This window comes from Anser cygnoides, chromosome 5 (assembly GCF_040182565.1).
Source record: "Anser cygnoides isolate HZ-2024a breed goose chromosome 5, Taihu_goose_T2T_genome, whole genome shotgun sequence".
Taxonomy (NCBI): Eukaryota; Metazoa; Chordata; class Aves; order Anseriformes; family Anatidae; genus Anser; species Anser cygnoides.
Genome location: NC_089877.1, coordinates 1,627,592 through 1,651,602, shown reverse-complemented (window position 1 = coordinate 1,651,602; position 24,011 = coordinate 1,627,592). Strand labels below are relative to the sequence as shown.

The 24,011-nt window shown below is 38.4% G+C and overlaps 1 protein-coding gene across 3 annotated transcripts in view; it reads left to right on the top strand.

The window, feature by feature from the left end:
* MICAL2 (microtubule associated monooxygenase, calponin and LIM domain containing 2) overlaps window positions 1–24,011 on the top strand; it is a 161,188-nt gene that overhangs the window by 76,977 nt on the left and 60,200 nt on the right. For 2 of the 3 annotated variants that reach the window (XM_048070085.2, XM_066998101.1), the window contains 17 exons: window positions 2,943–3,150; window positions 3,834–3,950; window positions 5,053–5,154; window positions 6,795–6,950; window positions 7,829–7,929; window positions 9,548–9,805; window positions 10,598–10,713; window positions 11,914–12,040; window positions 12,272–12,362; window positions 12,455–12,602; window positions 14,790–14,989; window positions 15,373–15,485; window positions 19,572–19,643; window positions 20,227–20,376; window positions 21,539–21,643; window positions 23,145–23,363; window positions 23,639–23,740. In XM_048070085.2, coding sequence (XP_047926042.1) covers window positions 2,943–3,150; window positions 3,834–3,950; window positions 5,053–5,154; window positions 6,795–6,950; window positions 7,829–7,929; window positions 9,548–9,805; window positions 10,598–10,713; window positions 11,914–12,040; window positions 12,272–12,362; window positions 12,455–12,602; window positions 14,790–14,989; window positions 15,373–15,485; window positions 19,572–19,643; window positions 20,227–20,376; window positions 21,539–21,643; window positions 23,145–23,363; window positions 23,639–23,740 — 2,385 coding nt within the window. The remainder of the gene's footprint in view (window positions 1–2,942; window positions 3,151–3,833; window positions 3,951–5,052; window positions 5,155–6,794; window positions 6,951–7,828; window positions 7,930–9,547; window positions 9,806–10,597; window positions 10,714–11,913; window positions 12,041–12,271; window positions 12,363–12,454; window positions 12,603–14,789; window positions 14,990–15,372; window positions 15,486–19,571; window positions 19,644–20,226; window positions 20,377–21,538; window positions 21,644–23,144; window positions 23,364–23,638; window positions 23,741–24,011) is intronic. The other variant, XM_048070101.2, reaches the window with a different exon arrangement.

The following is a 24,011-nucleotide window of genomic DNA, read 5'->3' as shown; positions in this document are numbered from 1 at the left end:
GAAGATATTAAATTTAATGAAGCTTCTCATTTGACAGGGAGTATTTCCATACATTTGCAAGCAGAAAATCACACTTTTCTCACTGAAACTTCATAGTATATAGGTCTTCTGCCACTACTGTTACCTTGTACTACATGACATACTCTCAGTAGTAAAACAGTATTTAACATCCAATGCGATACTGATTTTTCAGGCAGGTCACAGAAGTCTGGTTGTGATCTCATTCTGGGAAAAGATGCCCTGTAATCTATACAAGTCTTTCTCTCTTTGTTTCCAGTATGAACACAAATTATACAAAAGCTCCTCATCAGTTCCCTTCAGTCACTGTTACTTTGATTAATTTGCAGAAGACAGTTTGAAAAGTCAAGTTAACCTTTACCTTTTTTGGAGGTGATCTGGCACCATTAAAAGACAGCTGACCTGCAAATGGTGATAGGAATGTCAAGAAACTGTTGGCATTTGTTTCAGTGTGTTCGTTAGATGTCAGGATTGATCATTTCAGACTTGCTTACGTGATGTCACTTGTCAGGAAGGATATTGCTCTGTGTTAAATTGCAAGAATTTAATTTCAGAAGCAGCCCCTGATGAACTGAAGACTGGGGAAACAGGAGCTGAAAATACAAAGCTATTCTAGGCTGATTACAAGACAGGACAGAGAAACTGTGACTTAATTTGCAAGTGGAGAGCTGGAGAGGAAGGGCAGGGACTGGCTGGTGGTATGGCCCCTCTCCCTATGCAATAAAGGTAGGTGCATGAGCACAGTAGGCATTACCTTTGCAACAGTTTTCTTCTGGCTTTGACCCCAAAAGCTTCAAGAAAAATCACAAAGTGCCAAATGTAAGCTCTACATCAGCAGGAAGCATCCCTAATAAAGAACAAATACTTCTGAGATACATAAAGATGTTTATGGTAGGTAACCATGGATGTGATGACAAATACACAACCATTTTTCACAGTGTTTCTAGGCAATTAGGAAGGTACTTTGTCAATGATGATAGGAGGAGGGGAGAGGGCAGAATCCTCTTTAAATTTTAACATACCATGATGTAGATTACCAGGAGGAACGAGCAATACTTTCTGTGTGGGTTTTATTACTTGGCAAGGTCCACTATGACTAAATCTCAAAAGACTGCTTTAAAGAAAATAAGTTGCATTTATTTATATGTAATACACTTCATTGGCCAAAAAAAAGGAAAAAAAAAAAAAAAGCCCTTATCAAACCATGTATGGTCTTTATTTTTAAAATGTTTCCAAGTGCTTGCTAAACATTGCTGGAAATTTGTGTAGCTGTGAAGGCAGTCGCTTGTCAGAACACGAAGTTCCCATGTTAATCACAACAAGTATGTTCAGAAGGAGCTTACCCAGGCTCCACCAGCAATCCTCTTCTTCAGTCAGGGTAACATCTGCACTCTATTTTCCTCCTTTATATAATTGCATCTGTTGATGTTTCCTTACTACTTAGCATGCAGTGAGAAGTCTTCTGGAATTATGAATCAAATACACTCTTTTAAGAGGAAGAAAGCCAAGGACACGGCTAATGCGACAACCTAGCTTTGACTTATTAAATAACTAGTTAACAAGACACTTGCTTAAAGCACAACAAAAGCACCTTGCAGAAGCTTTTCTTTTATCAGGAACTTGAGTTCTTTACATTATTGAATTAAAAAACATTTTTAATTCAAGGCTTTTACAATTTGGTTGGACAAAAGTCAGTACCAGATAATTTTTAAGATATTAAACTTGAAAACAAATGAACAAACCAAGATAAATAAATGATCCCATTTTATGAAAGAAATGTAATGGGAACCAGACTTGTATCTAATGAGCCTCCAGGTACAGTCTGTGCTTGCTTGGAAACTGTAATCGTCTAGCTTTGTGTGCTGGGTGCACAGGAGCATATCTGGGCTCTGAGATAACGGCCTCGGATTTGCAACGCAGCATGGCTCAGCCTGGTAGCCAGAGCTCACCCCTCAGCTTGTGCCCACCTCGTCTCTCCCTGGCCCAAGCCTGTTACTGGAACGGGTGTAGGTTTTGTGTAGCCTGTGTGCTTTATGGGGAGTGGGGTGGGGTAGGGGTAGGGGGAGCGGGTGTTGTCCATCTTCTAAGACTGTTTCCACTAAATTTTTAGTGATCAGTCAGGAAAATGTAAACATTAGATATGTTTGGATTTAAATTGGTTACTTTCTGGAAATCCTTTGCTTATTAATCAGTGAAAAGTTACAGTTCTCAGCTAAAACTTAAGTGAGAATTCTCTGTAGTAGTTTAAGTTGCTCTTCTGAGGATGCCCAAACTTAGACTTAAACTCCTGAAACAAACATGATCTTCCTGAAGGTAAGGATCCACTGTGTGAAATGGAGTAAGGCATGCTGAGTTCTTCGCTTCTGGTGAAGTCTGCTGACTTCTCTTGACATGCCCTGCCTTACAGCAGTGGCTGAACTAAGCTCTTACATTCAGGATGCTCCCTCGCTCTAAGGAGAGAGTAACTAATGACATAAAACTGCTAGCTTATCTAGCAACTCCAGCAATTGTGCACCAATTCCCTCTTTAAAAAAAATAATAAAATAAAGCCTGCACCAAGATCACTTATTTCCATTCCCTTTTATGTAGGTGTAATCCTGTTTACTGCAAGCACTTTTGAAATGCTAAATCTGAGTTAGAAATGTACAAGCAGATGCTAAAAGGTGTTTGGCTTTCTGTAGTGTCATTTGTTATATCTTTTTGTTGGATGATCTCGTGTCTGCGTGAAGAACAGTTTATCCTCTTTCATAAACTGTCTGCACATCTCGTGAACAAATTTGGATGTTTGATTTAAATAGTTGACTTGAAGACACTCTTGGTAGCATAAGTCCGACTGAATACCAAGTCATACGAATAAGATAAGTTAGAAGTTATTTGGAAATCAGTACTAAACTTTGTGTAAAACTCCCTCTTTTCTTTGGTAGTGTTTAATTATTGGAGGTGGCCCATGTGGCTTGCGGACTGCCATAGAACTTGCCTTCCTTGGAGCCAAAGTCGTCGTCGTGGAGAAGCGGGACACTTTTTCAAGAAACAATGTGTTGCATCTCTGGCCATTTACAATCCATGACCTCCGGGGACTGGGAGCAAAGAAATTTTATGGGAAATTCTGTGCAGGATCTATTGATCACATCAGTAAGTATTTGAGGGCATGGACCCCGTTCAGATAAGAGGAGCACAGAGATCAGATTAATGGAAACTTTCATGACTTGGCAGAAAGCTCATCTGCCTTAAACATGTATGCACATTGAGAAAAGAGGAGGAAAAAAAAAAAAGGAGACTTTTTTTCTTAAAAACAAGTCTCATTAAAGTAAAAAAAGTCTCAAGCAAAATGGCAGTTGGACAAATGACAATCTTATGGAGCAGCTTGTTAGACTGGAATTGCTAAACAGTAGGTTTTTATTACCACTGTATGAAGAATCTTGATATTCATTCTGGTATGTTAAAGATAGATGCACCCCTTAATCTAATGAGGAAAGAAGTGTGATATTTTACAGGGAAATATTTTTATGTGCTGTAAAAATTTTCAATCTTAAAATGGTCAGTGTATTGGGTATGCAGATCCTTTAAATATCCTTAAGAAGGCAAGCTCTAAACAAAAAAAGCTTATGAAAATCACAGAAGTGAGTTTTATTACCTATGAGACTGTGTTGGAAGAGGAAACTGAGACAGAAGAGAACATCCTGTGGCAATCGCTATACTTGAATTCATCACAATATAGGAAATAATGCTATATACTTTTCTTAACAATGAGTATCAACTTGATGAGCTGTGCTTGCTTATATATTAAATACATCTTTGCTTCTCACTGTTTGCAGGTATTCGACAACTTCAACTTATCCTCTTCAAAGTTGCACTTATTTTAGGAGTTGAAATTCATGTGAATCTAGAATTTGTGAAAGTCCTGGAACCTCCTGAAGATCAAGAAAATCAAAGTATTGTTTATCATAATGTGATTCTGTACACAGAACTTCTTTTTATGTCAGGTCTCATGTGAAATCACTCAAGATAGTTGAATTCTGCATAAAGAAATGGGAATCTTTTGCCCTTCTTATTTAGCGAAGTTTGCTACATGCAATTGTAGGCATGATAAGTATCATTGTGACAGTGCTCTGATAATTCTTAAAATACGATCCAACTTGAAAAGTTGAGGTTTTGCACTACGCTTTCTGGCAGGTGTTTGAGGCTTTGTAGGGAGTCTGGTCTGGTTTTGTGGTGGTATCTTGCAAAAACAATTCTTGATTGATAATATAGTTATTGAAAATGGATTAAGCTCTCAGGGTCTCATTTTGCTTTCACATTCAATATAGTCCCACTGCAGCACAGAGTCTTATCAGCCATCTTATGCAGATTTTTTTTATGAAATAAAGAAAAATCTCTCTCAATTAGAATTTAGGGAGTAGTAGCAACAGATTTATTAATTACTTCGTTAAAATACTATGCTATTTATCTGTAAATGTTCATGTAGCAATGGTAGAACAAACAAAATGTTATAAGTCGTTAAAGCATATTATATAGCTTTTTTTAAATAGGGCAATACAAACATTTTCAGACAATGTTTTGTGTTAATACAAAGATTAAATTTAGCTGCATTAGTATGTTTCTGTTAATTTGCATTTAGAAGACAGAATTAAAATTATTAAGAATAGGATGCTCTTTTTCTTCTTTTAAAGCCCAGTTCTTAGTGTTATTATACATGTTTACAGTCCTAATAGGGTCATTGTGGGGGACATTCTGTGAGAATTAAGTGTTTTATGTATAGTCTGGTAATATCAGTTTTAAAGGAAGTTTAGTGCATTAGGTGATCCAAATAAAGGCCTCTTTTTTGTTGTCAGCTTACGAGCTTGACGCCTTGCTTAATACAGCATGAACATAGCTTTGACTGCAGCAGAACTTCCCTGCACTGATCTGAGGCAGAACACGAGTCCGTTTGAATAGAAATGGACCATTTATCCTGATGCCCATTCTTCAAACTCTGAAAACACTTCTCTACTGTATTCCTGAAGAATGAATAAATATTATTCTTTATGTTTTTAGAGATAGGTTGGAGGGCTGAATTTCTCCCTGTGGATCACCCTTTGTCAGAGTATGAATTTGATGTTGTTATTGGTGCAGATGGCCGCAGGAACACATTAGAGGGTATGTGAATGTGTGCTTTTAGCCATACTAATTTTTTCTTGTAGGGTACATTGGAAGACCTGAAAGTCAGACGAGAACGAAAAGTAACAGGCTGCCTTTCAATACACCAATATCTGTGAAAACTAGTTTTTAATGTGCTACCTTCTACTTATCTTCAGAATAATCACCTAAATATCATTACTGATCCTCAAAACCATCTGTATTGCCTTGAAAATATATCATGATGCCATTGCCTTGCTTCAATGTTAAGTAATTACATGATGATTTAACTTGAAGGGGGCTGACAAAATGCATTATCTTTACTATTGTGCCATATATTTCCACTGCATGTTCTATCTAAAGACCAAAAGGTGACAGCTTTAATGAAGGCATCACAGGTATTAGTCTTGTGTAAAGATGATTTAACCTCAGAAGCAGCTACTTTGGAAACAATTTGCAAAGATAATAAATTACTGTAAGGGGAAAAAAAAACACAAAACCATGTCCTCCATGAGCTTGAGCCATTGCTGAGAATTTGGACCGCCTGAGCTGTCTTTGTTAGTGAGACTCTGGTTAAGCTGCTCTTGTATCACATGAACAAACTTGTTTATCTAATTATATACCTTCCTTGTAGCTTTAATTATATCCACGTTAGTTTCAGGTCACTAAATATACCATTTCCCTTTTTTGTTAGTTTCATAGTTTGTCTGTTTATTTTTATGTCTGCCAAACACAATATACTATTTGGTGCACTAAAGATTGTTTACATACAGAAGCCAGTATTTTCATGTTAAATTTATCCCAATGAAATAACGAAAACTTACCAAAAAGCACGAAGAAAAAATTTTATAGGTGATTGATTTCTTATTAGAAAATGTGCATATTCTCTGAAAAGCCATCTGCAATTGGCTAAAAATACTCTAAGGACCCCCTGTTCTACTTCACAATTTACTTAAGGATAAGGAGAATACACAGAACGAAAAACTGAATGTGAAATTGCAAGATTACTGCTTAGCAGGCATTTTTGGGAAGGGAAGCTAACTAGGATGGAGTGAGAATGCACGTAATTTCACATTGAACTGCTCGCATTAGAAATAAAAGTTAAAGCACTGAATACTTTTCAACCCTCAATCTTTGAAAAGCCACATTAGTTAGTAGCATGTACAGCTAAGCACTGTTATAGAGGTTTCTATTTTTTCAGATTTTTCTCTGCTGCTTTTAACTACTGGTTTCTTGCATGTTTTTTCATACAATGTTTACCACCTATCTAACAAAAAAATCCACTTGTTATTTAGCATGTAAAAATGTTCCCCCCCATTAAATTTACTTCACTATTTCCAGTTTGTTTGGTTTTTTAGTCATCATTTGTACTTAACTTATGTTCAACTTCTTCCCATAGTTCACCTCCCAACCTCAATGGTTGTTTTTTGTTTGTTTGTTTTTTCAACAAGACTATGTTGAATACGGTACAGCTCTACTTTTGCAGCTGGGGTTGGGGAGAAAATTCTTGCATTCAAGAGAATTTTGGAGGAAAAACAAAATGTGCTGATTGTATGTTGTTTGATTAAGTGTTGGAGTAGACTGAGTTGCCTTCAACTGATGCTGCCTCGAAGTCTGATGTGAAGTTTCCAGTGTTTTTAGTTATTTTCTTTTCTTACCAGGTTTTAGGAGAAAGGAGTTTCGTGGAAAGCTGGCTATAGCTATCACTGCCAATTTTATAAACAGAAATACAACTGCAGAAGCCAAGGTAGAAGAAATTAGTGGTGTTGCTTTCATCTTCAATCAGAAGTTCTTCCAGGACCTTAAAGAGGAAACGGGTGGGTGGATCCTCATTTTTTTGACAAATAAATATAAGAGACAGTAGAGGAAGTCTTTATCTGCAGGCCCACCCTCCCATTCCTATTAGCATTAATTTGGATATATTTTATTTAAAAGCAAGTAATAAAATGCTAATGATGTCAGAATGCTGCCAAGGGAGGTGTCTGTTTATGGTACAGTAGCATTTTTTTTAGCTTGGGTATTGCCACATCATAGCTTGTTATAATTTTTAAATTCTTCTCAACTGTAAAAACGTCAGCGATGTCCAACTTTAGAAGAGCGTTTTCAGTGACCACAGTTTTCCCTTAAGACTTAGTTTGTTTTGTTTATATCTGTTCACATACTGAACAGCTTTAAACCCTGTGAAAAGGGCTTTGCCCTTCTGGGAGGAGTTTGTTCTTGCTTTTTGATGTGTAAGTCTGATAAACTGGAAAGAACTAGATGGGAGTCTGCCATAGATACTTAAAATATAAACTGTGAAATATAGCTGTATGAAAAGGGGTTTCAGAACAGATGTACCTACTGGCAGTACAAGCAACTCCATTCTTGATTTACAACTGATCTGTTAGTTTTGTTGTTATAACTGACACTCAAACTCCTAGTTAGAGCCAATGCCAAAGCTCTAGCAACCTACAAAGCATGTTGTTTCCTTTACTCTCCTTTTCTACCTCAGAAGATTAGTAAGGTTGCAGTTAACTATTTCTTAGTAGGATGCCAAATACCTTTAAATTATGTGGGGATAAACTCCTGGGGGTTAAGACCAATATCCTTGGGAAAATGAATGTATCCCAAGAAGGAATTTGTGGGCATCAGTCACGTTGTTAGTAAATGTCACAGAAAATGCATTGTACTTCATAACAAATGTGTTATCTTTCAGGAATTGACCTAGAGAATATTGTTTACTACAAAGATAGCACTCATTATTTTGTGATGACAGCAAAAAAACAGAGTCTTCTGGACAAAGGAGTGATTATTAAGGTATGTAAAAATACTGGGTAAAACCTCACTTTAGTTACTTGGCACAGACTAAGTGTGAACATCTGCATAAATGTTGCCACATGTTGTAGAAGGTGTTTATAGACTTACTAGGCCACTTAATTAAAGCTCAGATCACTTAGATCTTACTCCGTTGAGTGACATTTTTTTTTCCCCTCAGGCAGCACAAAGTTTCTGTAGAGAACTGAAAATGATACTTCCTAAATTTGTCAGTTCTGAAACTGACCGAAATGGGATCTTGGAAATGCATGGTGTGGTCATCACACCAGAAAATAAAAAACTCATTTATTTAAAGGTTAACCTAGCACAGCTGTGTCCAGTGTTCATGAGGCAAACAAGGAAGTGTTAAGATCCACACAAGGCTAAAATGCCAATTCTCCAAAGTTGATGAAACATCATAGAGTCCATAAATACAATGTTCTGAACTTTCAAAAGTACTTGGGAATTTCTGAGGCCTTTTGAAAAGCATTTTTTTCCTTTTATTTTTTTTCCCTTCTCTAAGATGGGGAGGTTGTTTTCTGTTGTTTCTAGAAAGTGTTTTGGCACTGTTTAAATTTCTCTTCCAGGAAATGCAGTAGTAGTCAATTTTTCTTGCAAAGTAAGATGTTGCCAAAACAGTCAAGTATAATTTCCCAGAGGAAGTGTTTGTAGGGAGCTATCAAAAGGTTTCTTTCTGATGGGACCACTTAACTCGGTGCCACAATTTTCAGTATTTTTGGAGGATGCCAGCTTCCAGGATAGAGCAGCCAGGCTGGGAGAGGTGAAGGACGGCCACCCCAGAGGTGATGGGAGAGCAGTAGGTGGCCTCTGGGGTTGAAGGGCTGGTGCCTGTAGGTAGGCATAGCCTCATGAGAGCTGTGAGAAGTTTGGGGAGGAAGGGCTGTGGCCTTGCAAGTTGTTTCCCTGAGCCACTCATGTCTGAGTGAAGAAAACAATCTGCCTAAAGACAGCTGGGCTAACAGCAGTTCTGTGGCATCATCCCTGCGATTAGGGTCTCATCCACAATTAAGCTGTAAATAGAAACTGCCTTATTAATAATTGTTGGCTTTAAGTAGAATGACCTGTAAAGGCAGGGTCCTTTACCACACTGTCTGGAAAAAAAACAAAACAAAAACCAACAGCCCCAAACAGAAGAGCAGAAAAACTTCCATAGTCCATGTTAAAATGTGGTGTTACTGAAATATTAAGTCAAGCCTTCAGGCTGAGACCAACATGTTATTACATCAGTATGTAGGTATTTCTGCTCCCATGTGGTTTCATATGTGGGGTGCACACACACAGGAAGAAGCACTGTGGTGATGGTGATAACATCTTTTGATAGCACAGAAGTTATGAAAATAACCCGTAGTCGAGGAGCTGGGAGGTTCTATCGTCTTTTATTGTAAATAAAGGTGCTTTTCAGTATTGGCATAGAGAGTTCCTGTTTGGGGTAGTACAATAACCTGTGTTTGTGTACTAACTTCTCAGAGATGATAACAAATTTCCCTTGGTTCTCTATACCAGGAGATGTACAGTTGCCACTCTGATGCTACGAGACTTCAATGCTGCAATTCAGAGAGGATAGTTGGAGTATCTAATTCAGCATGCCTCTGTTTTGCAGGACTATATTGATACTGAATTGCTCCTCTGTGGAGACAACGTGAACCAGAGCAATTTGCTGTCCTATGCCCGAGAAGCTGCTGACTTTGCAACCAACTACCAGCTGCCATCCTTGGATTTTGCAATTAATCACTATGGGCAACCAGACGTAGCAATGTTTGATTTTACCTCTATGTATGCATCTGAGAATGCTGCACTGGTGAGAGAGAGGCACAGACATCAGCTCCTGGTGGCACTTGTTGGAGATAGTTTACTTGAGGTATATTTAGGGGTATCTTCCAAATAGTGTTTTTTCTTTGTTTTTAAAATCTAGGCATTCTTTCTTTCTTGCAAAATAAACTTTATTTTCTCTTACATGTTCTGAAACAATGGTACCTTCTTTGGAATAGGATTTTTTCTCTTCTCTTTGCCGTAGTTCATGTCATAACTAATGCTTGGCTGGCAGTCTCTGGCTGAGATTTTTTTGCTTTATCCAAGTTTTATTTCTGTCTGAAAACTATGAGCTGTGTGTCCTCAGCTTGGGTGCATGGCGTAACTCTCCTGACTTCAATCAGAGGGAAAAACTTAATCCAAATTTTACTGCAGTCTTTTTGCCTCAATACGTTCTCTTTCTGAAGTGAAAAGTGTATGTTACAGCTAATGTATATATATTTCTTTTACTCACGGTGACATCCTGAAGTGTTTGAAAAGATCAGTTAAAATCAACATTAGGAGATGAAAAGAAAAGCATTCTCCCTTCCTTCCCCTCCCCTTTTTTTTAGCTTAACTGATTTTTGATTATTCAGAGTCTTTTTTTTTCCCCAGCCTTTACCTTATGAAGTTAAGAAACTTGTTTTTAAATATAGCATATTTTTAAAGTATTTTCTTAAATAAGACACGAAGGAGAGAAACCTCTAAAAACTAAAAGAGTTGGTTAGATTTTATTTTAACTCTTTCTGGCCTGCTTTTCTAAGACAGTATGAAACCCTAGGCTCCAAATTCACATGGCAAGTTACTTTTGCAATAAGACGTCAAGAAATACAAGGAACTAAAATGTAAATGCTTCTTACAGCCCTTCTGGCCAATGGGTACTGGCTGTGCAAGAGGCTTCTTAGCTGCTTTTGATACTGTATGGATGGTGCGGAGCTGGGCTCAAGGAAAACCCCCATTAGAAATCCTTGCTGAACGGTGAGTACTGCCTTTGTCTTCTCTGTTGCTTTCAAAGCATTTTCAGGAGCTGTAGTGTTGGTAGAAGGCAGTGGAAGATGAAATGCCAATAGGAGAAATATTTTGCTTCCCTGCAATGGCATCGGGTTGAAATTACCTTTTCTTTTAGGTTACTAACAATTTACGATGGCGCTAGGCTGTTGTTTTGTAAGCTCCTGAACACTGATACAGAGATTGAGCAATGTGTGTGATGTGGGCCTAAATCACTAATTTAAATTGTGAATGACTAGAATTAAGTATAATACTTGAGTGGAAAAAATCAAAGCTATTTGTCAAGCACTAATCCGTCAACCATCTCAGCACCTGTATTTTTAATTAGGAAAAAAATGTTTTTTCCTGAAACATGTATAAACAAATACTTTAAAACCAATGACCTTCATAAATGGTATCTGTCATTTTAACTTTACATTTTAGCAATTGGCACCCTCTTTATTTTGATTGATAAATACGTGGCAAAGATGAATTGCTTTAATGCCAAATCATAAGCTTCTCTGTGTAATGTCTTTTTGAACAGAGCAAAATCCTGTTGTTAACTACACCAGTAATCCTGGTGTGGCCATTGGTCAGTGGTTGAAGTTGCTGACTTGGGTCCTTACGGCAGCTGCCCTGCTGTTTTAGGGGCAGATACGCAGTAGAAATAGTCATGGTTGTGGTAATGCAAGTAGGAGCATTACTAAGTACAGTTCTTTGAGGAGTTTTAAGATAGAAGCGTGTGGGATGACTCAAACACAGCATAGTCCCAAATGGGAAATTGAACAGCATAATAAAAAAGGCTGTGGTGGTTATAGGAATTGTAGAATTTAGTGCTGTTATGTGGTAAAGAAGTTACTCCTTGGGTGAAGGTTAAAGCAAAAGCAGATGACTGTATGATGTAACCTCCTTTTAAATTTTTCTTCTTTCTCTTCTTCTTGCTCTCTTCCTGCCTCAGGAAAATATGGGTATAAGTTCTAAGTCTGTCTTTTTGTTGTCCTTTTTCTGTCTGGCATCCTTCTCTTGCTGAGCAGGGATAAGAAATGGTGTGGATGCATTATACGTGTAGTGCATGATGCTTGTCCTGGCAGAATTCAAAATAAAGGTTCAGGTAACTGCAAAAAAATAAGATACTCATAAAATAATAAATATGTTATAATCACTATCTTTTGCATCTTTTTTCTTTATAAGAGAAAGCATTTATCGACTCTTGCCTCAGACTACACCTGAAAATATTAACAAGAACTTTGACCAGTATACCATTGACCCAGGAACAAGATACCCGAACTTGAACTCAAGCTGTGTTCGACCTCACCAGGTCAGTGCTTAAAAGGCTTGTTTGTAAAATCACAGATGCCTGTTCTTTTGTGTTTGTTTTTGTTTTTGATTTTCCCACGAGATATACAGCCACAAGTAGTGCATAAACAAGATCTTCAGGAGATTCCTTAGTTCAGATCCATCTGTTGATAAAGTTAACCTAGAAGGAAATTATCTTTTTTCTTCCTCCAAGCAATTCTGATGTTGTGTTACAAATCACTTTTATTTGTAGGTGAGACAGTTATTTGTTACCAATGAGTTACAGCAATGTCCTCTTGAAAGAGTAAGCTCCATTAGAAGATCTGTGAATCTCTCAAGACATGGTATGTGACATCTCATGTTTGTGTGGCTTAATATTTGGAGTTTTCTGAGCATAAAAAAACTGATTGAAATGTTTGATCTCAACTAACTGCAGAGTCGGATATTCGGCCTAACAAGCTGTTGACCTGGTGTCAGAAACAGACAGAAGGGTACCGTAATGTTAGCGTCACAGACCTGACTACCTCCTGGAAAAGTGGCCTTGCACTGTGTGCAATTATCCATCACTTCAGACCTGACCTCATGTAAGTGGCATCTGTAGATTTTGTTAAGTGTAGTGTATATTAAGTATTCAACGAAGTATAGTGTAAGAGCAGCCAGAATAACAATGACAGTCTACAGTTTCCTTCAGTTGTTTGTTTTTTTGCAAGGGAATGCACACCCATGACTGGCTTTGGGGGACAGGAAAATGGGGTTGGTTTTGCTTTGCCTTTTTTTTTTTTCTGTGCATGTCCTTGCATGCCATTTAAAATGAAATATATATGCTTTTAAAAAGCCAGGAAGGCTTTGAACCTTATGACTTTTGATCATGTTTGTGGGAGTCACATGGCTATTTAAAACAAAAATTGCAATGCTTGCAGAATGTGAGAATTGTATTCCTAGGTCCCTGAAGACTGTTGTTTAGGGTATGCTTAAAACCACAGCCATAATGGCACTGTCATGAGTTCCAAAAATACCTGGATGAGTCTTAAATGAGTTGTCCTTGACGAGCTGTAGTGGTTGCGACAATAGTAGTGTAGACAAACCTTGGGCCGCAGAGGTGCCGTGGGAAGTGGCAGCTTTGCACAGCTCTCTATCCAGAAGAGTGCTGTGCAACAAGGGACGGCCCTTGAAAATTAACTGCTTTAGGGATTGAACCTGTGCCAGCATCTGCCCTTTTACTGTGATTCAGGGGTCCTCACTGTACAAGGCCTGACTTCTTATATATGAATGTTTTCCAAGGTTTTTCAGTTAGATACAGGAGGGTTGATGTGTAACAGATGGCAGGAATGGCCATTGCTGGCAGTGGGTTACTGGGCCTGCTTGATGATATCTATAGCGAGGCCACTCTTCTGTCCTGTCCCGGGTCTCCAAAATGCACTGGATGCATTTTCTTGCCTTCCTATATAGGTTAGTCACCCACAGATTTAGGACTTGTGGATGAATTATTGTCAGCCTCCCTTTACAGTGGATAAATGAAAGAAATTATTGAACTTTTTCATGAGGTATGATAGTGTGTGGGATGAAAAAAAAAAAAGGAATGATGCCCAGGGTACTTCTTTGTATAGCTTTGCCTGAGGACGTGCGGACGTGCTAGCCCTGTAAGAAAATTTTCTTGGTTGTTTTCTTTATTTTTTTCTTCCTCAGGTTATTTTTAAAAAATGAGGGTTATGAATGGTTTTGTTGCCACAGAAGACAGAGTGTAGAAAGCAAATTGATCTTTGTGTGTGGAAAGTATGCCTCTTAAACAATGCTTTCTAGAAAGCTGATAGATTTATCTTCCTGAGCTAACAGACATCCTGCTGTTTTATTAACATTGTGTTTGGTCTCATTGGCTTTTTGTGTTAAACGGGACTGCTGAAGGACTTGGCCAGATGAGAGCCAGGCAGGCCCGGCAGGAGGCAGTGCTGGGGCAGAGGGCTGCCTGCACCCCCTGGCTCCAGAAGCAGGCCTGAGGGGTGGTGGGAAGAGAGAGATTCTTTGGGGGGTTCAAAAGCTCACACTCCTTATGAGGAGAGAGAAACTACCCTGCCTGGAGCTTTGTACTTTATTCACGTGTTTATTTTAATCATGAATTTTGGAAGCTGTTCAAGGGATTGGAGTCTTAAAATAAGTCCCATAGAAAATGGATTAGAGAATGGGTAATGCAGTTCCAGATGTGTGATACTTATTTAGTGCACTAATAAATCTGGTTGACGTAGACAGGAGCTCCTCGTTCAAACTGTGTGTGTAATGCCTTAAAAAGAAATGTAGTGCCTGCGTGTGTGTACATGCACACACGTATATCACGTTTGTTTTCTAAAATGCTAGTGTAAATTTACTACTCATGGCTTTTGGTGCTTTATAGAACTAATAAAAACTGAAGAACCAATTGCTAACAGGTGAAATTTGTAGTAGCACAGCTGTATTTGGAGAGTAAAGAGGTTTATTAGCACTTCAGAGGAGGAATTGTTTTTTTTCATAAATAAGGGAATCCTTTTTTCTGAGACTACATCAAAATCCTGTCCCGTGAAATAGCTTTTAAATGACCCTTTTGGTAAAGCTACGCTTTTTCATAAGAAAACTCATATTGATGCTCTTACTTTTAGACTCTGTAGCTTTGACCTGGTGAAACACCCATGCCCTCTCTCGTGGTGCTGTCCTGCACCCCTCCAACACGCAAGGAAGCGCTGTGTGTTTCTAAGGTCAGCAGGCAGCAAACGGCCGCTGATGCCGGTGTGTTCTCCCTACAGAGACTTTGATGCTCTGAATGAAGAAGACGTTGTCAAAAACAACCAACTGGCATTTGATGTTGCTGAGCGGGAATTTGGGATCCCCCCTGTGACTACAGGGAAGGAGGTGGGATCAGCTGGGGAGCCCGACAAGCTCAGTATGGTCATGTACCTCTCCAAGTTTTACGAGCTTTTCAGGGGCACACCTCTGCAGGCAGTAGGTAAGCTGAATCCAGACGGCACCGAGTTCTCCCAGGTATGGGGAATGGGAGCACTTCATAGAGGCTGCTCACAGGCACTGCTTCTGAGCCAAGAGCCCCTTCCCAGCTGAGTGATTCTGGCACGTGAACGTGTCTGCAATAGTTACCTTGCCCCTAGAAAAGGAAAGAGGGGAAAAACTTGATGGGAGACCAGGGTTTTGGAGGCCGTTGGTGGTTTCAGAGAACAGAAGCAGTTGGATAACTGTTGCTTGAAATCATTAAGTTAATGTATCAGGTCATCCTCTTATAAGGATGACAGCCTAAGTCATGTCCATTCCTTGGTGTTTCTCTTCCTCTTTTAAAAAGTCACCCCACACCTTGTATGATTTTTTTTTTCTGAACAGATGCTGGGGACAAGCGAAATGGAGAAAATAATGATCTTTGTTCAGCAAAATCATCAAATTTCATCTTTAATAATTACATCAATTTAACTTTACCAAGAAAACGAGTACCGAAGGTAAGCTGTGAAGAAAGGCTTGCCCTATATCTTTTTGTCTTTTAAAGAGACGAAAATAAACTTTCAGGTTCAGAAACAAGGGGGTTTTATATATCCTAGTATTAAAAGACCTGTAGAAGGAGATTTTGTGCTCATATTAAAAAAAGTAAAATAAGATTCCAGAGTAAACAAAAATAACACACATGCAAATACTCAGTCCTTATGGTGTTTGTAATGATAAAACTGAATTATTGTCAGTGTCAAATTGCTGAAGCATTAATAATAAACACAGTTAAGCATTCTCTGTGAATGCAAGTTTCTCTAATCTCAGTGAGAATTTCTGTGTACTTGGGGAGAAATTGTATTAATTCTCCATGTCAATCTTCTTCAGCGAAGATAAAAGGAAGGGGAGGAGGATGTTTTATTTGGTGTGTTTATAAATTGCGGTTTTCAACTTTAAATGTTTGAGATCTTGGCTCTCTTACCTGTATTGTCTCTTGTATTTTCTTTCTGGAATTTTTTCAAAAGGCATTTTAGGAGGTTTTGTGTAATGCTAGATGCTAAGTGTATATTTTTTTGTGGGGGTGTTTTTTTTCTGGTTGTTTTGAAAGAAAGTCTGCAATTTCCCTGGGTATGGCTATTGAGAGCCCTTCAAACTCTTCTAGATATATAAATATAAAGCCTGCAAGGGTGACAAACAGTGGGCAAGACTGACTAACATGACTGAGATAATGATCTATTCATACATACCCATGTACTTTTCTCTCCCTGTCACATATTAATGAAAACTTACTGACATGCCCTGTTTATGTCCTTGTATGAAACGAATCCATGCCTGTACATGTTGCAATTAAAGATTACAGGGCTTTGAAGGGGTATGGAGACTGGAATTAATACTTTCTGACATAGGGTTGTGTGCAGTGGGAGTATTGTTTTTGTATTTCTGAATGGATTATAACTTCAAAAGTTTTGTATGATTTAATTTAAAAGTTACTGTAATTAAATTATTCAGTAATAAACTTTCACACTCTGTCTATTCATTAACTTGGGCCTCTGCTGAAGGGAGACCTTAAGGAGGGGCTTCGCTTTCACAGCCAAACCTACATTCATTTTAACTTCATTTTAAATGGGGAGTGTCTGCAAAACTTGCCTCTGAGGCAGCAGTGTCTCTCTGAGACTGCTCTAATCCAACTGATGCAGATTAACCAACACGAGTTAGACAGCAGCCCATACTCCTCCACCAGAATGAATTTAACTTGCGTGTTTTCTGAAATACAGCTTAATGCAAAACTGTTCCAGGTTTCGAGTTTCCTGGGATATGTAGAAGTTAAGTTAGTTGTTGTGGGTTGTTGTTGTTGTTGATCTTTGTTTCCTTCATTCAGTATTTGTCAGTGCAAATACTCTTAATTTTTGCCTGCAAAAATACACTTTTCCTACTCGTTTTTGTTTGGTGTCCTTACAGGTGTACATGTATGTACTACATGTCTCAATGTTTTTAATATGTTGCTCTTTAAATTCGTTGCTATCTTACCTTTTCAGTCGCAGTAGAAATGTGGATTGATTTTTTTTGTTGTTGTTGTTTTTGTTCTTCTCAATCGTCTGAAAAACTACTTGAGAATTTCCAAATATTTCCTAGAGTTAACTTACATCTCAAATTTTTTCCATCCCCAAACATACTTCCAAAACCAATGGACAGTCAGCTGCCCAGTAACCTCATATATCCTTGTGAGGAAATAACTTTTCCCTGCCACCCACATACACACAAAACAAAGTGACACGTTTCCCAGCTAACCAAGCAGTGAGAAACTAAATAGGCAAAATAAACATTGCCTTTTCTTGTGGGTGACTTCTTTAGAAGAAAAACTTTTTTTTTCATGACCACAATATTATTATTTTTCTCTGAGTTATTTGCAGAAGTAAATAGACTTTTGGTAGTGGGGAAAGCTTTCCATTACTAAAGCATACAGCCCTCTGACTAACCTCCTGTCATGAAATATGTCTTGTCTCATAACAGGAGGTGTAGTTCTTGGCACTACATGAAAGCATGAGGTAATTTGCCTGATGGGCCCCTTTGGTTTCACACCACAGGGGCTCGTTTGAAAGGAGAAGGGGAAGCAATATTTTGCAAATCAGCTTGGGGAGTGAGACTATCAAGGCCGCTTACTTTATATGAGGCTTTGCAGCCTTGTCATGGGCGGGACATGAAGCTTGGCAAGAAGTACACTGATCAAGTTCGGACAGAGATTTGCAAATGCCATAACCGTCAGAAACTATCTGGGAAACGAGGCTCCTTGGAAAGCAACTGTGTGAGTTAAAGTATGGCTGTGGCTTCAGTGCTGTGGTTCTTTGCCCTGCACAGAGTGGTGTTGAGCACTATCCAGGTATGACAGTAGGAGAGCACTCGTGTATCACAGAAAGTCCAAACCCACCTGGGGTAACGTAGTGTCATGTGTCGCTTCCTGAACTCTCTGCACCATCCAGTTTGTTCTTTTATCTGGTTAGACAGGGGATCCTTATCTGGGTGTGACTGGTGAGAGAACAGGAAGCGGAGGCTGGAGCTGGTGTGGCAGTAGCCGCCCTGGCAGCCTCTACAGGTCTCGGTAATGTTTTCCATTTTCCTACCAGTGTCAGCAGAGTTTGCGAGGAACTGAGATTTCCTGTGCTCCGGACTAAGAAATGAATCGAGGTGTTTATACAACAAAGGGCACAATCCTCTTTCTTGGAGTTTTGCTAGGCAATTAAATTGCTTTGTTATTCACTTCTTTGTAAATAAGTTAATAAAAGTCCTTTATGTTGCTTCTGAAAGGCAACATCTTGTTTACTTCATTCACTTAGACAAATTCTGCTTTTATGTGGTACAGATTATTATGCAGAATACATTGTGTTGTTATGCTGTTCACTTTTTCGTGGTAGACTAATGATCATAGGTAGTGTAAAACTGGATTACTGAGAGCTGGTGCTTGAAAGACAGTGTACCAAAGCATGTGAAGTAATCAAAATATTGTCCTCTGATTCTTTCGGTATTTGCCCAGAAGATGTTTGAGATTACTTCTATTCACTGCATAATGATTTATTATAAACAGTGTATATGTAAAAAGAAAGCCTGTATTCTTTGATCTTTGTCTCCTTATTCTTTTTTTGTTGTTGTTTTAATTAGCTGAGCAGTCATTGAGTTGCAGTGTGGGCAAATGCAAATAAGTGGAATGTGGTTTATTGTTCATAAAATATAAACTAACATGACATTTACGAGACAAAAAGCCCCCATGTCATAACTACATAAATTGTGCCATCTCTTAAAGACTGAATTTAATAAGGAAAGACACAAATTTTTAAGTATTGACTATTTTGCAAGTTCATGCAAACTGAGTGTGAAATATTGTTTGTTTGTGTAATTTCCAGTAAAATGACGGCATATATGCATAGCTTCATACATAGCTTGAGCACAAAATAGGCTGGTTGCTTGCTTAAGTACTACTGTGTAAAACCAGAGTTGGGAAGGGGAACCCTGCAAGAGAGATGGACGTTTGAGGCAGACAACAATTGCTCCAAAAAAAAGGACATGTTTGCACTATGAAAACGTGGTCTGCATGCAGATATCTGAGTTGAAAGAGATGCAGAGCTATAGTGGAAGAGTGAGTTTTCTTGGATTGTCATATTTATCTGGAAACCAATGTAGTGTAGATTAAAATTCACAGAATAACTGATGCTCAAATGCCTTTTTCTTCAAGAGTGTGCTAATGCTTTATGAATTACGAAGTCATCGGTACTTAAGGAGGAATAGGCAAACACAAGGCTTGCAGGTCCTCTGTTGAACAAAGTGTAGGTTTTTCCCCAGCAGAGCCCAGTAGGAGCTCCCAGTTAGGGCTGCTGTTACATACATGACTACTGCCAGCAGGGCTTCTTGTGCAAGGAGCGATCCTGCTGAGCTGGGGGGCCTAACGAGGGGTGCACTGGCACTGCTCACCCATGGTCATGGTATTTAACAGAGGCCAGACCACAAGACCACACTTACCTGGTTGTGGATCTAATGCCTGGGAAAGAACAGATTGAATAAATTTGGTAGCTGTTATAGTAATGCATATACTTAGTTTTGCTTTACTGTTTCAGGTTGAAGGGAAAACAGAAGAAAATGAGACTAACAAAAGACGTCGAAAAGGTCTTTTTGGTGTCTTTGAGGAGGTTAGTGCTGAGCAGTGTCTACACATACCCAGTTCTTGGATAAGCACCAGAGCTGAGGAGGCAGTGGAAGTTGGGGGGCTGGGACTTGGCCTTTTGTGCTTGGTAGGAATAAAAAGCCTGTCACCTTCAAACTTTGAATGCTCTGTTCTGTGTGTGGAAAACAAGCTAAACATACTGAAATAATTTGGCAGAGATAAGAGCATTATGTAAATCACACCAGTTTTTTTTCTGACCCAAGAATGTGTAAGGTATAGGTGTGTTTGTTTGTTTTATTCCTTCCAACTCAGTTATTTGAACAATTTCTGTTTGAAGAGCTTGTATTTTCTGTCCACTCTCTCTGATTTAGTTACCTTTTTGACTCTCTGCTTTGTCATCCCTATTACTGATGCATGTTCCCTTTTTACTGTGCTCTGGGACCAAAGAAAATAATTTTTCAGTGAATTTTGCATGCTAAGCAGTGTCATTTTTAATATGCTGTGGACTATATTTCCTTTCATCATTGGCTTGTAAGGATGTCATTTTCTCTCTTCACGAGCCTCATAGGTAAACTTGAGGAAAAACATAGTCTGTTGTTTTCTTGCAGGCTTCAGGCTTTTCAAGCCAAACGACAAGTGCTGGGAAAGAACAGAATGATAGCAAAGAAGGAATGAACCAGAATAAAGTTAAATCAATGGCAACTCAGCTGTTGGCCAAGTTTGAAGAGAATGCTCCAAATACAATTTTTCGGAGGCAGGTAGGTAATAGATGAACATAAGTCATTTCTGAAATTAAACGGTAGTCTCTCCTTGTGAACGTGATGCAGATCTCAGGGGGAAAAAAAGTGGATCTGTTAGATGTTTGGATAGGGTTTCTTTCCTTGTTTTTAATTCTTTATGCAAATTAAAGGGTATTCATCTTAATTTTGCGGGAACAAATATAACTAAATAATATATAGATAACTGCATTTCAATATGCTATATTATAGTGCATATTAATATTGTGTGGAATTGCAGAGACTGGAAATCTCTTGTAAACCAGTCTGTAGGATTTCTCCTTTGTGTAGGAGTCTGGCTGTATGTGGTATTGCAGAAGAACTTTTTTTTTCCTGTACTTTGTGAGTAAAGGTAACTAAATACCCTGCAGACTCTTCCTTTGTAGAACATTTAAAGAAAGCATAGGAAGGGAACCTCATCCTTTGGAAGATATGTCCAGCTTTTATTTTCATTCCTAAGGAAGGCATAGTAGAATATGTCTGAACGTTTCACAGCACTTTCATGGTTTGTTGTTAATGCTGGCGCTGTTTTAAAATAATCCTGTGCTGTCACGGTAACAATGATAATCCCCAAATCACACTTAAGCCAATGAGTTGGCTTGGTAAGTCAAACAAATTCAGATCTGTCACCTGAAAGATCTGAAGGAAGGATATGCAAGGTGTCAAAGTTTTGTCAAGGGTGGTGGCTTTCTTAATTCTTTGTGCTTGTATGCATTTGTTTGTTTACATACTTAAGTCCTCAAAAAGTGTAGGCTTTATAGATGTCAAGTGACTTTCCCAGTCTAGGAACCGTTGCTGTTTGCACTCTTTCCAGCTACTTGTCTGTGCTCTGAGATTTCTGCATGTCATAACTGAGCAGAACTTTGCTTGTCCATGTTCAAGGAAACCTTGTCGCATTATTACCTTCCGATTATAGCCTCTCTATGAACACTGAATTTTTTGAATTTTAGGTACATCTTTGATGGTAAAAGGGTTGATAAAAATGAGTAGGGGACAAAAATCTGCAAAGCATGTTGATTAAGCTCTGTAATACTGTTTCTTTAAAAGCAGCTTTTATTTCTTTCTGCCTCAGAAGATCTTAGAATCCTATTTACTGTCTCTTTTTTTCCCACTCTGTCTTCATAATTTAAAAATGCTTTACAAGGAGCAAATAGATAGACCAGCCCTGGTCTCTTCTGACTCTCCTGTTAATCCTCGCTTTGCTAAACCTAAGGATCCAAATCTTCTTCCACCTCAACCAAAAAGGCAGGTAGGAACTCATGTAGATAACACCTCACAGTCATATCATTCCTCTTACTGCTGGGAAATCAATGTTATTGTGTTACTACAGAATCTATAAAATGATAATTGGATATAATCTGCGGAGTTAACAGATACATTTAGCTGAGAATTGTGAAAATTGCATTAAAGCTTAACATTGTTTTATACCTGCTTAACCAGGTGAGAAAAATGTTTGCAAGAATCAGTAGCTGCATGGAAAGAACCATAAAAACCTAGAGGTGTTGATCTCCATGTTATCACATCTAGTATCCAAATTGTGTTTAGCATGCAGGAAAAGTACAGCAATAGCTGACAATTTTCTGTGCATGTACTTGATGCTTTGTGCTGTTGTAATGAATGATAAGGCAAAGGGAGTTTTCCACTGTGAGAAAACTGGCAAAATGTCTAAGCTAAAGGCTTGAGCATTGAAAAATCTCGTATTAATGCCCAGGTTTTCTACTTCATTGTGCAGCATCATATACTTGGGGCAAAATTTTTGAGTACTTGGTTTAATTTTTCCTCTTAGCATTTCTAAAGCAAGCAATCTTGTATCAAATAATGTTGATAATCACTTTAAATTAAAATTTTCAATTGCAGTAAATATTCTGTAGTGGTCTTCTCATTTTGCCGCAGACTACTCTTGCATCTGTATTGCATGTGGAAATCTCCAGGTCAGCTTGATGAAAACTGTATATTCATGAACTGTTTGAGAATTATTATTTTAAAGGCAGATGTGCTGTTCTGTAACATCAAGAGCACACTGCAAGTTGATTGGAATTAGTTTTTCTTAATTCTAATTCCGAAGATTTTGGAAAGTTTGTATTGATTTGAATTGGACCAATGGGATGAAGTAGAAAACTGTTATGAAAAAAAACAACTGGAAGGTCGTTTTTAAGACTGAATTTAGCAAAGCTGAACTGGTCCGGCTGTTTTATTTACTTCAAAAACTATTTCATATAAAGATAGAAATTCAGAGACCCATTCTGAGCTCCTCAGAAAGTGCTCCAAATCTGAAAAGCATTATATCTCAACTCATGCCACACTAGATCAAGGATTATGCCAGGGACTACTGTTGGTATTTTTACAATTTGATCGACTAGTTTCAGGTAGATGTGATGCTAAAACAGAAGTTTGCTCTAAAAACAAACAAAACCCTAGAATGAGACATTGTCACGTTCTTCTCCACTAATGCTGTCTGGGGTTATTCATTAAAAACTGAGGCAAAACTCAAGAAGGATGTGAAGACCTTTGTAAGTTATGTAGCACCAATGTATTTCAGTGCATGGACATGAGTAGTACACTTGCAGTAGATAGTGTGGAGAGATCCACAGGATCCAGGAGATCCAGGGGATCCAGGGAGATCTAGGATAACATCTCATTTCTTGTTCAGTGCATGACTGTGCTGCGCTTTTGGAAGCATCCTTAAAAGCTGAATATACTGCATGGTAGTGCAGAAAGCAGACTTTTTTCTCACTTCAAGTGTTTCCCAGTTTCAGGTGGTAGCTAGAACTGAACACGAGGTCAGGGAACCCAAACAGTCTTTAAATGGTTCTGATCATATGGCCAGGAGACCAAAGACTGTAGAAAAAACAGATACCCGGCCCAGTCTGTCAGAAACCTCTGAAAATCTTGCATCTGCCTGTTCCACTGCATTTGTACTCTCTGGAGTGCTTAAGCGTCTTCAGAACCTGGAGGAAAAAATGAAACAGGTGACAAGCAAATTCTTTTCCTTTCTCTCTCTTAACCACATATATTAATCTGTATACTGTATTTTCCCTGGATATGCTGGCATTTTCTCTGTTGATTTTAGGTTATATTAAGACAATAAAAACACTTCTTGCATACTTGCTGTATTCTGATGAGATGTATAACATTGACTGAAATCTCTCTCTCTTTCTTCGCTTTCTCCTTCGCTTTCTCATTCGCTTTCTCCTTCTCCTTGGCTTTCCTCTACTTGGCTTTCCTTTCCTGGCTCTTACTGCAGAAAAGAGCTCAGACCATAGCAAATAGAGAATTCCATAAAAAGAACATTAAAGAGAAAGCAGCACATCTTGCCTCAATGTTTGGATACATGGAGTTTCCAAAGGTGAATATTAGGTTTTGCACCTGCAGAATTGCTGAGTTAGAAGACATATCTGAGAATTCATGGGGGAAAAAAGATTGCCATGGTTTTGTTTTTAATTTTCTTTTCATCCTGGGCAGATCTGAAGAGTCATTTGGATTCTACTGAAACTGCTAAAAAGCTTTAAATATTATTGCATAATTTAATTGAGGTAAAACATAATCTAAATCATAGAACTAGTCAGAGTACTTAAAATACACCACATGTTGCATGTAAGTGTACACAGGTAGCTTGT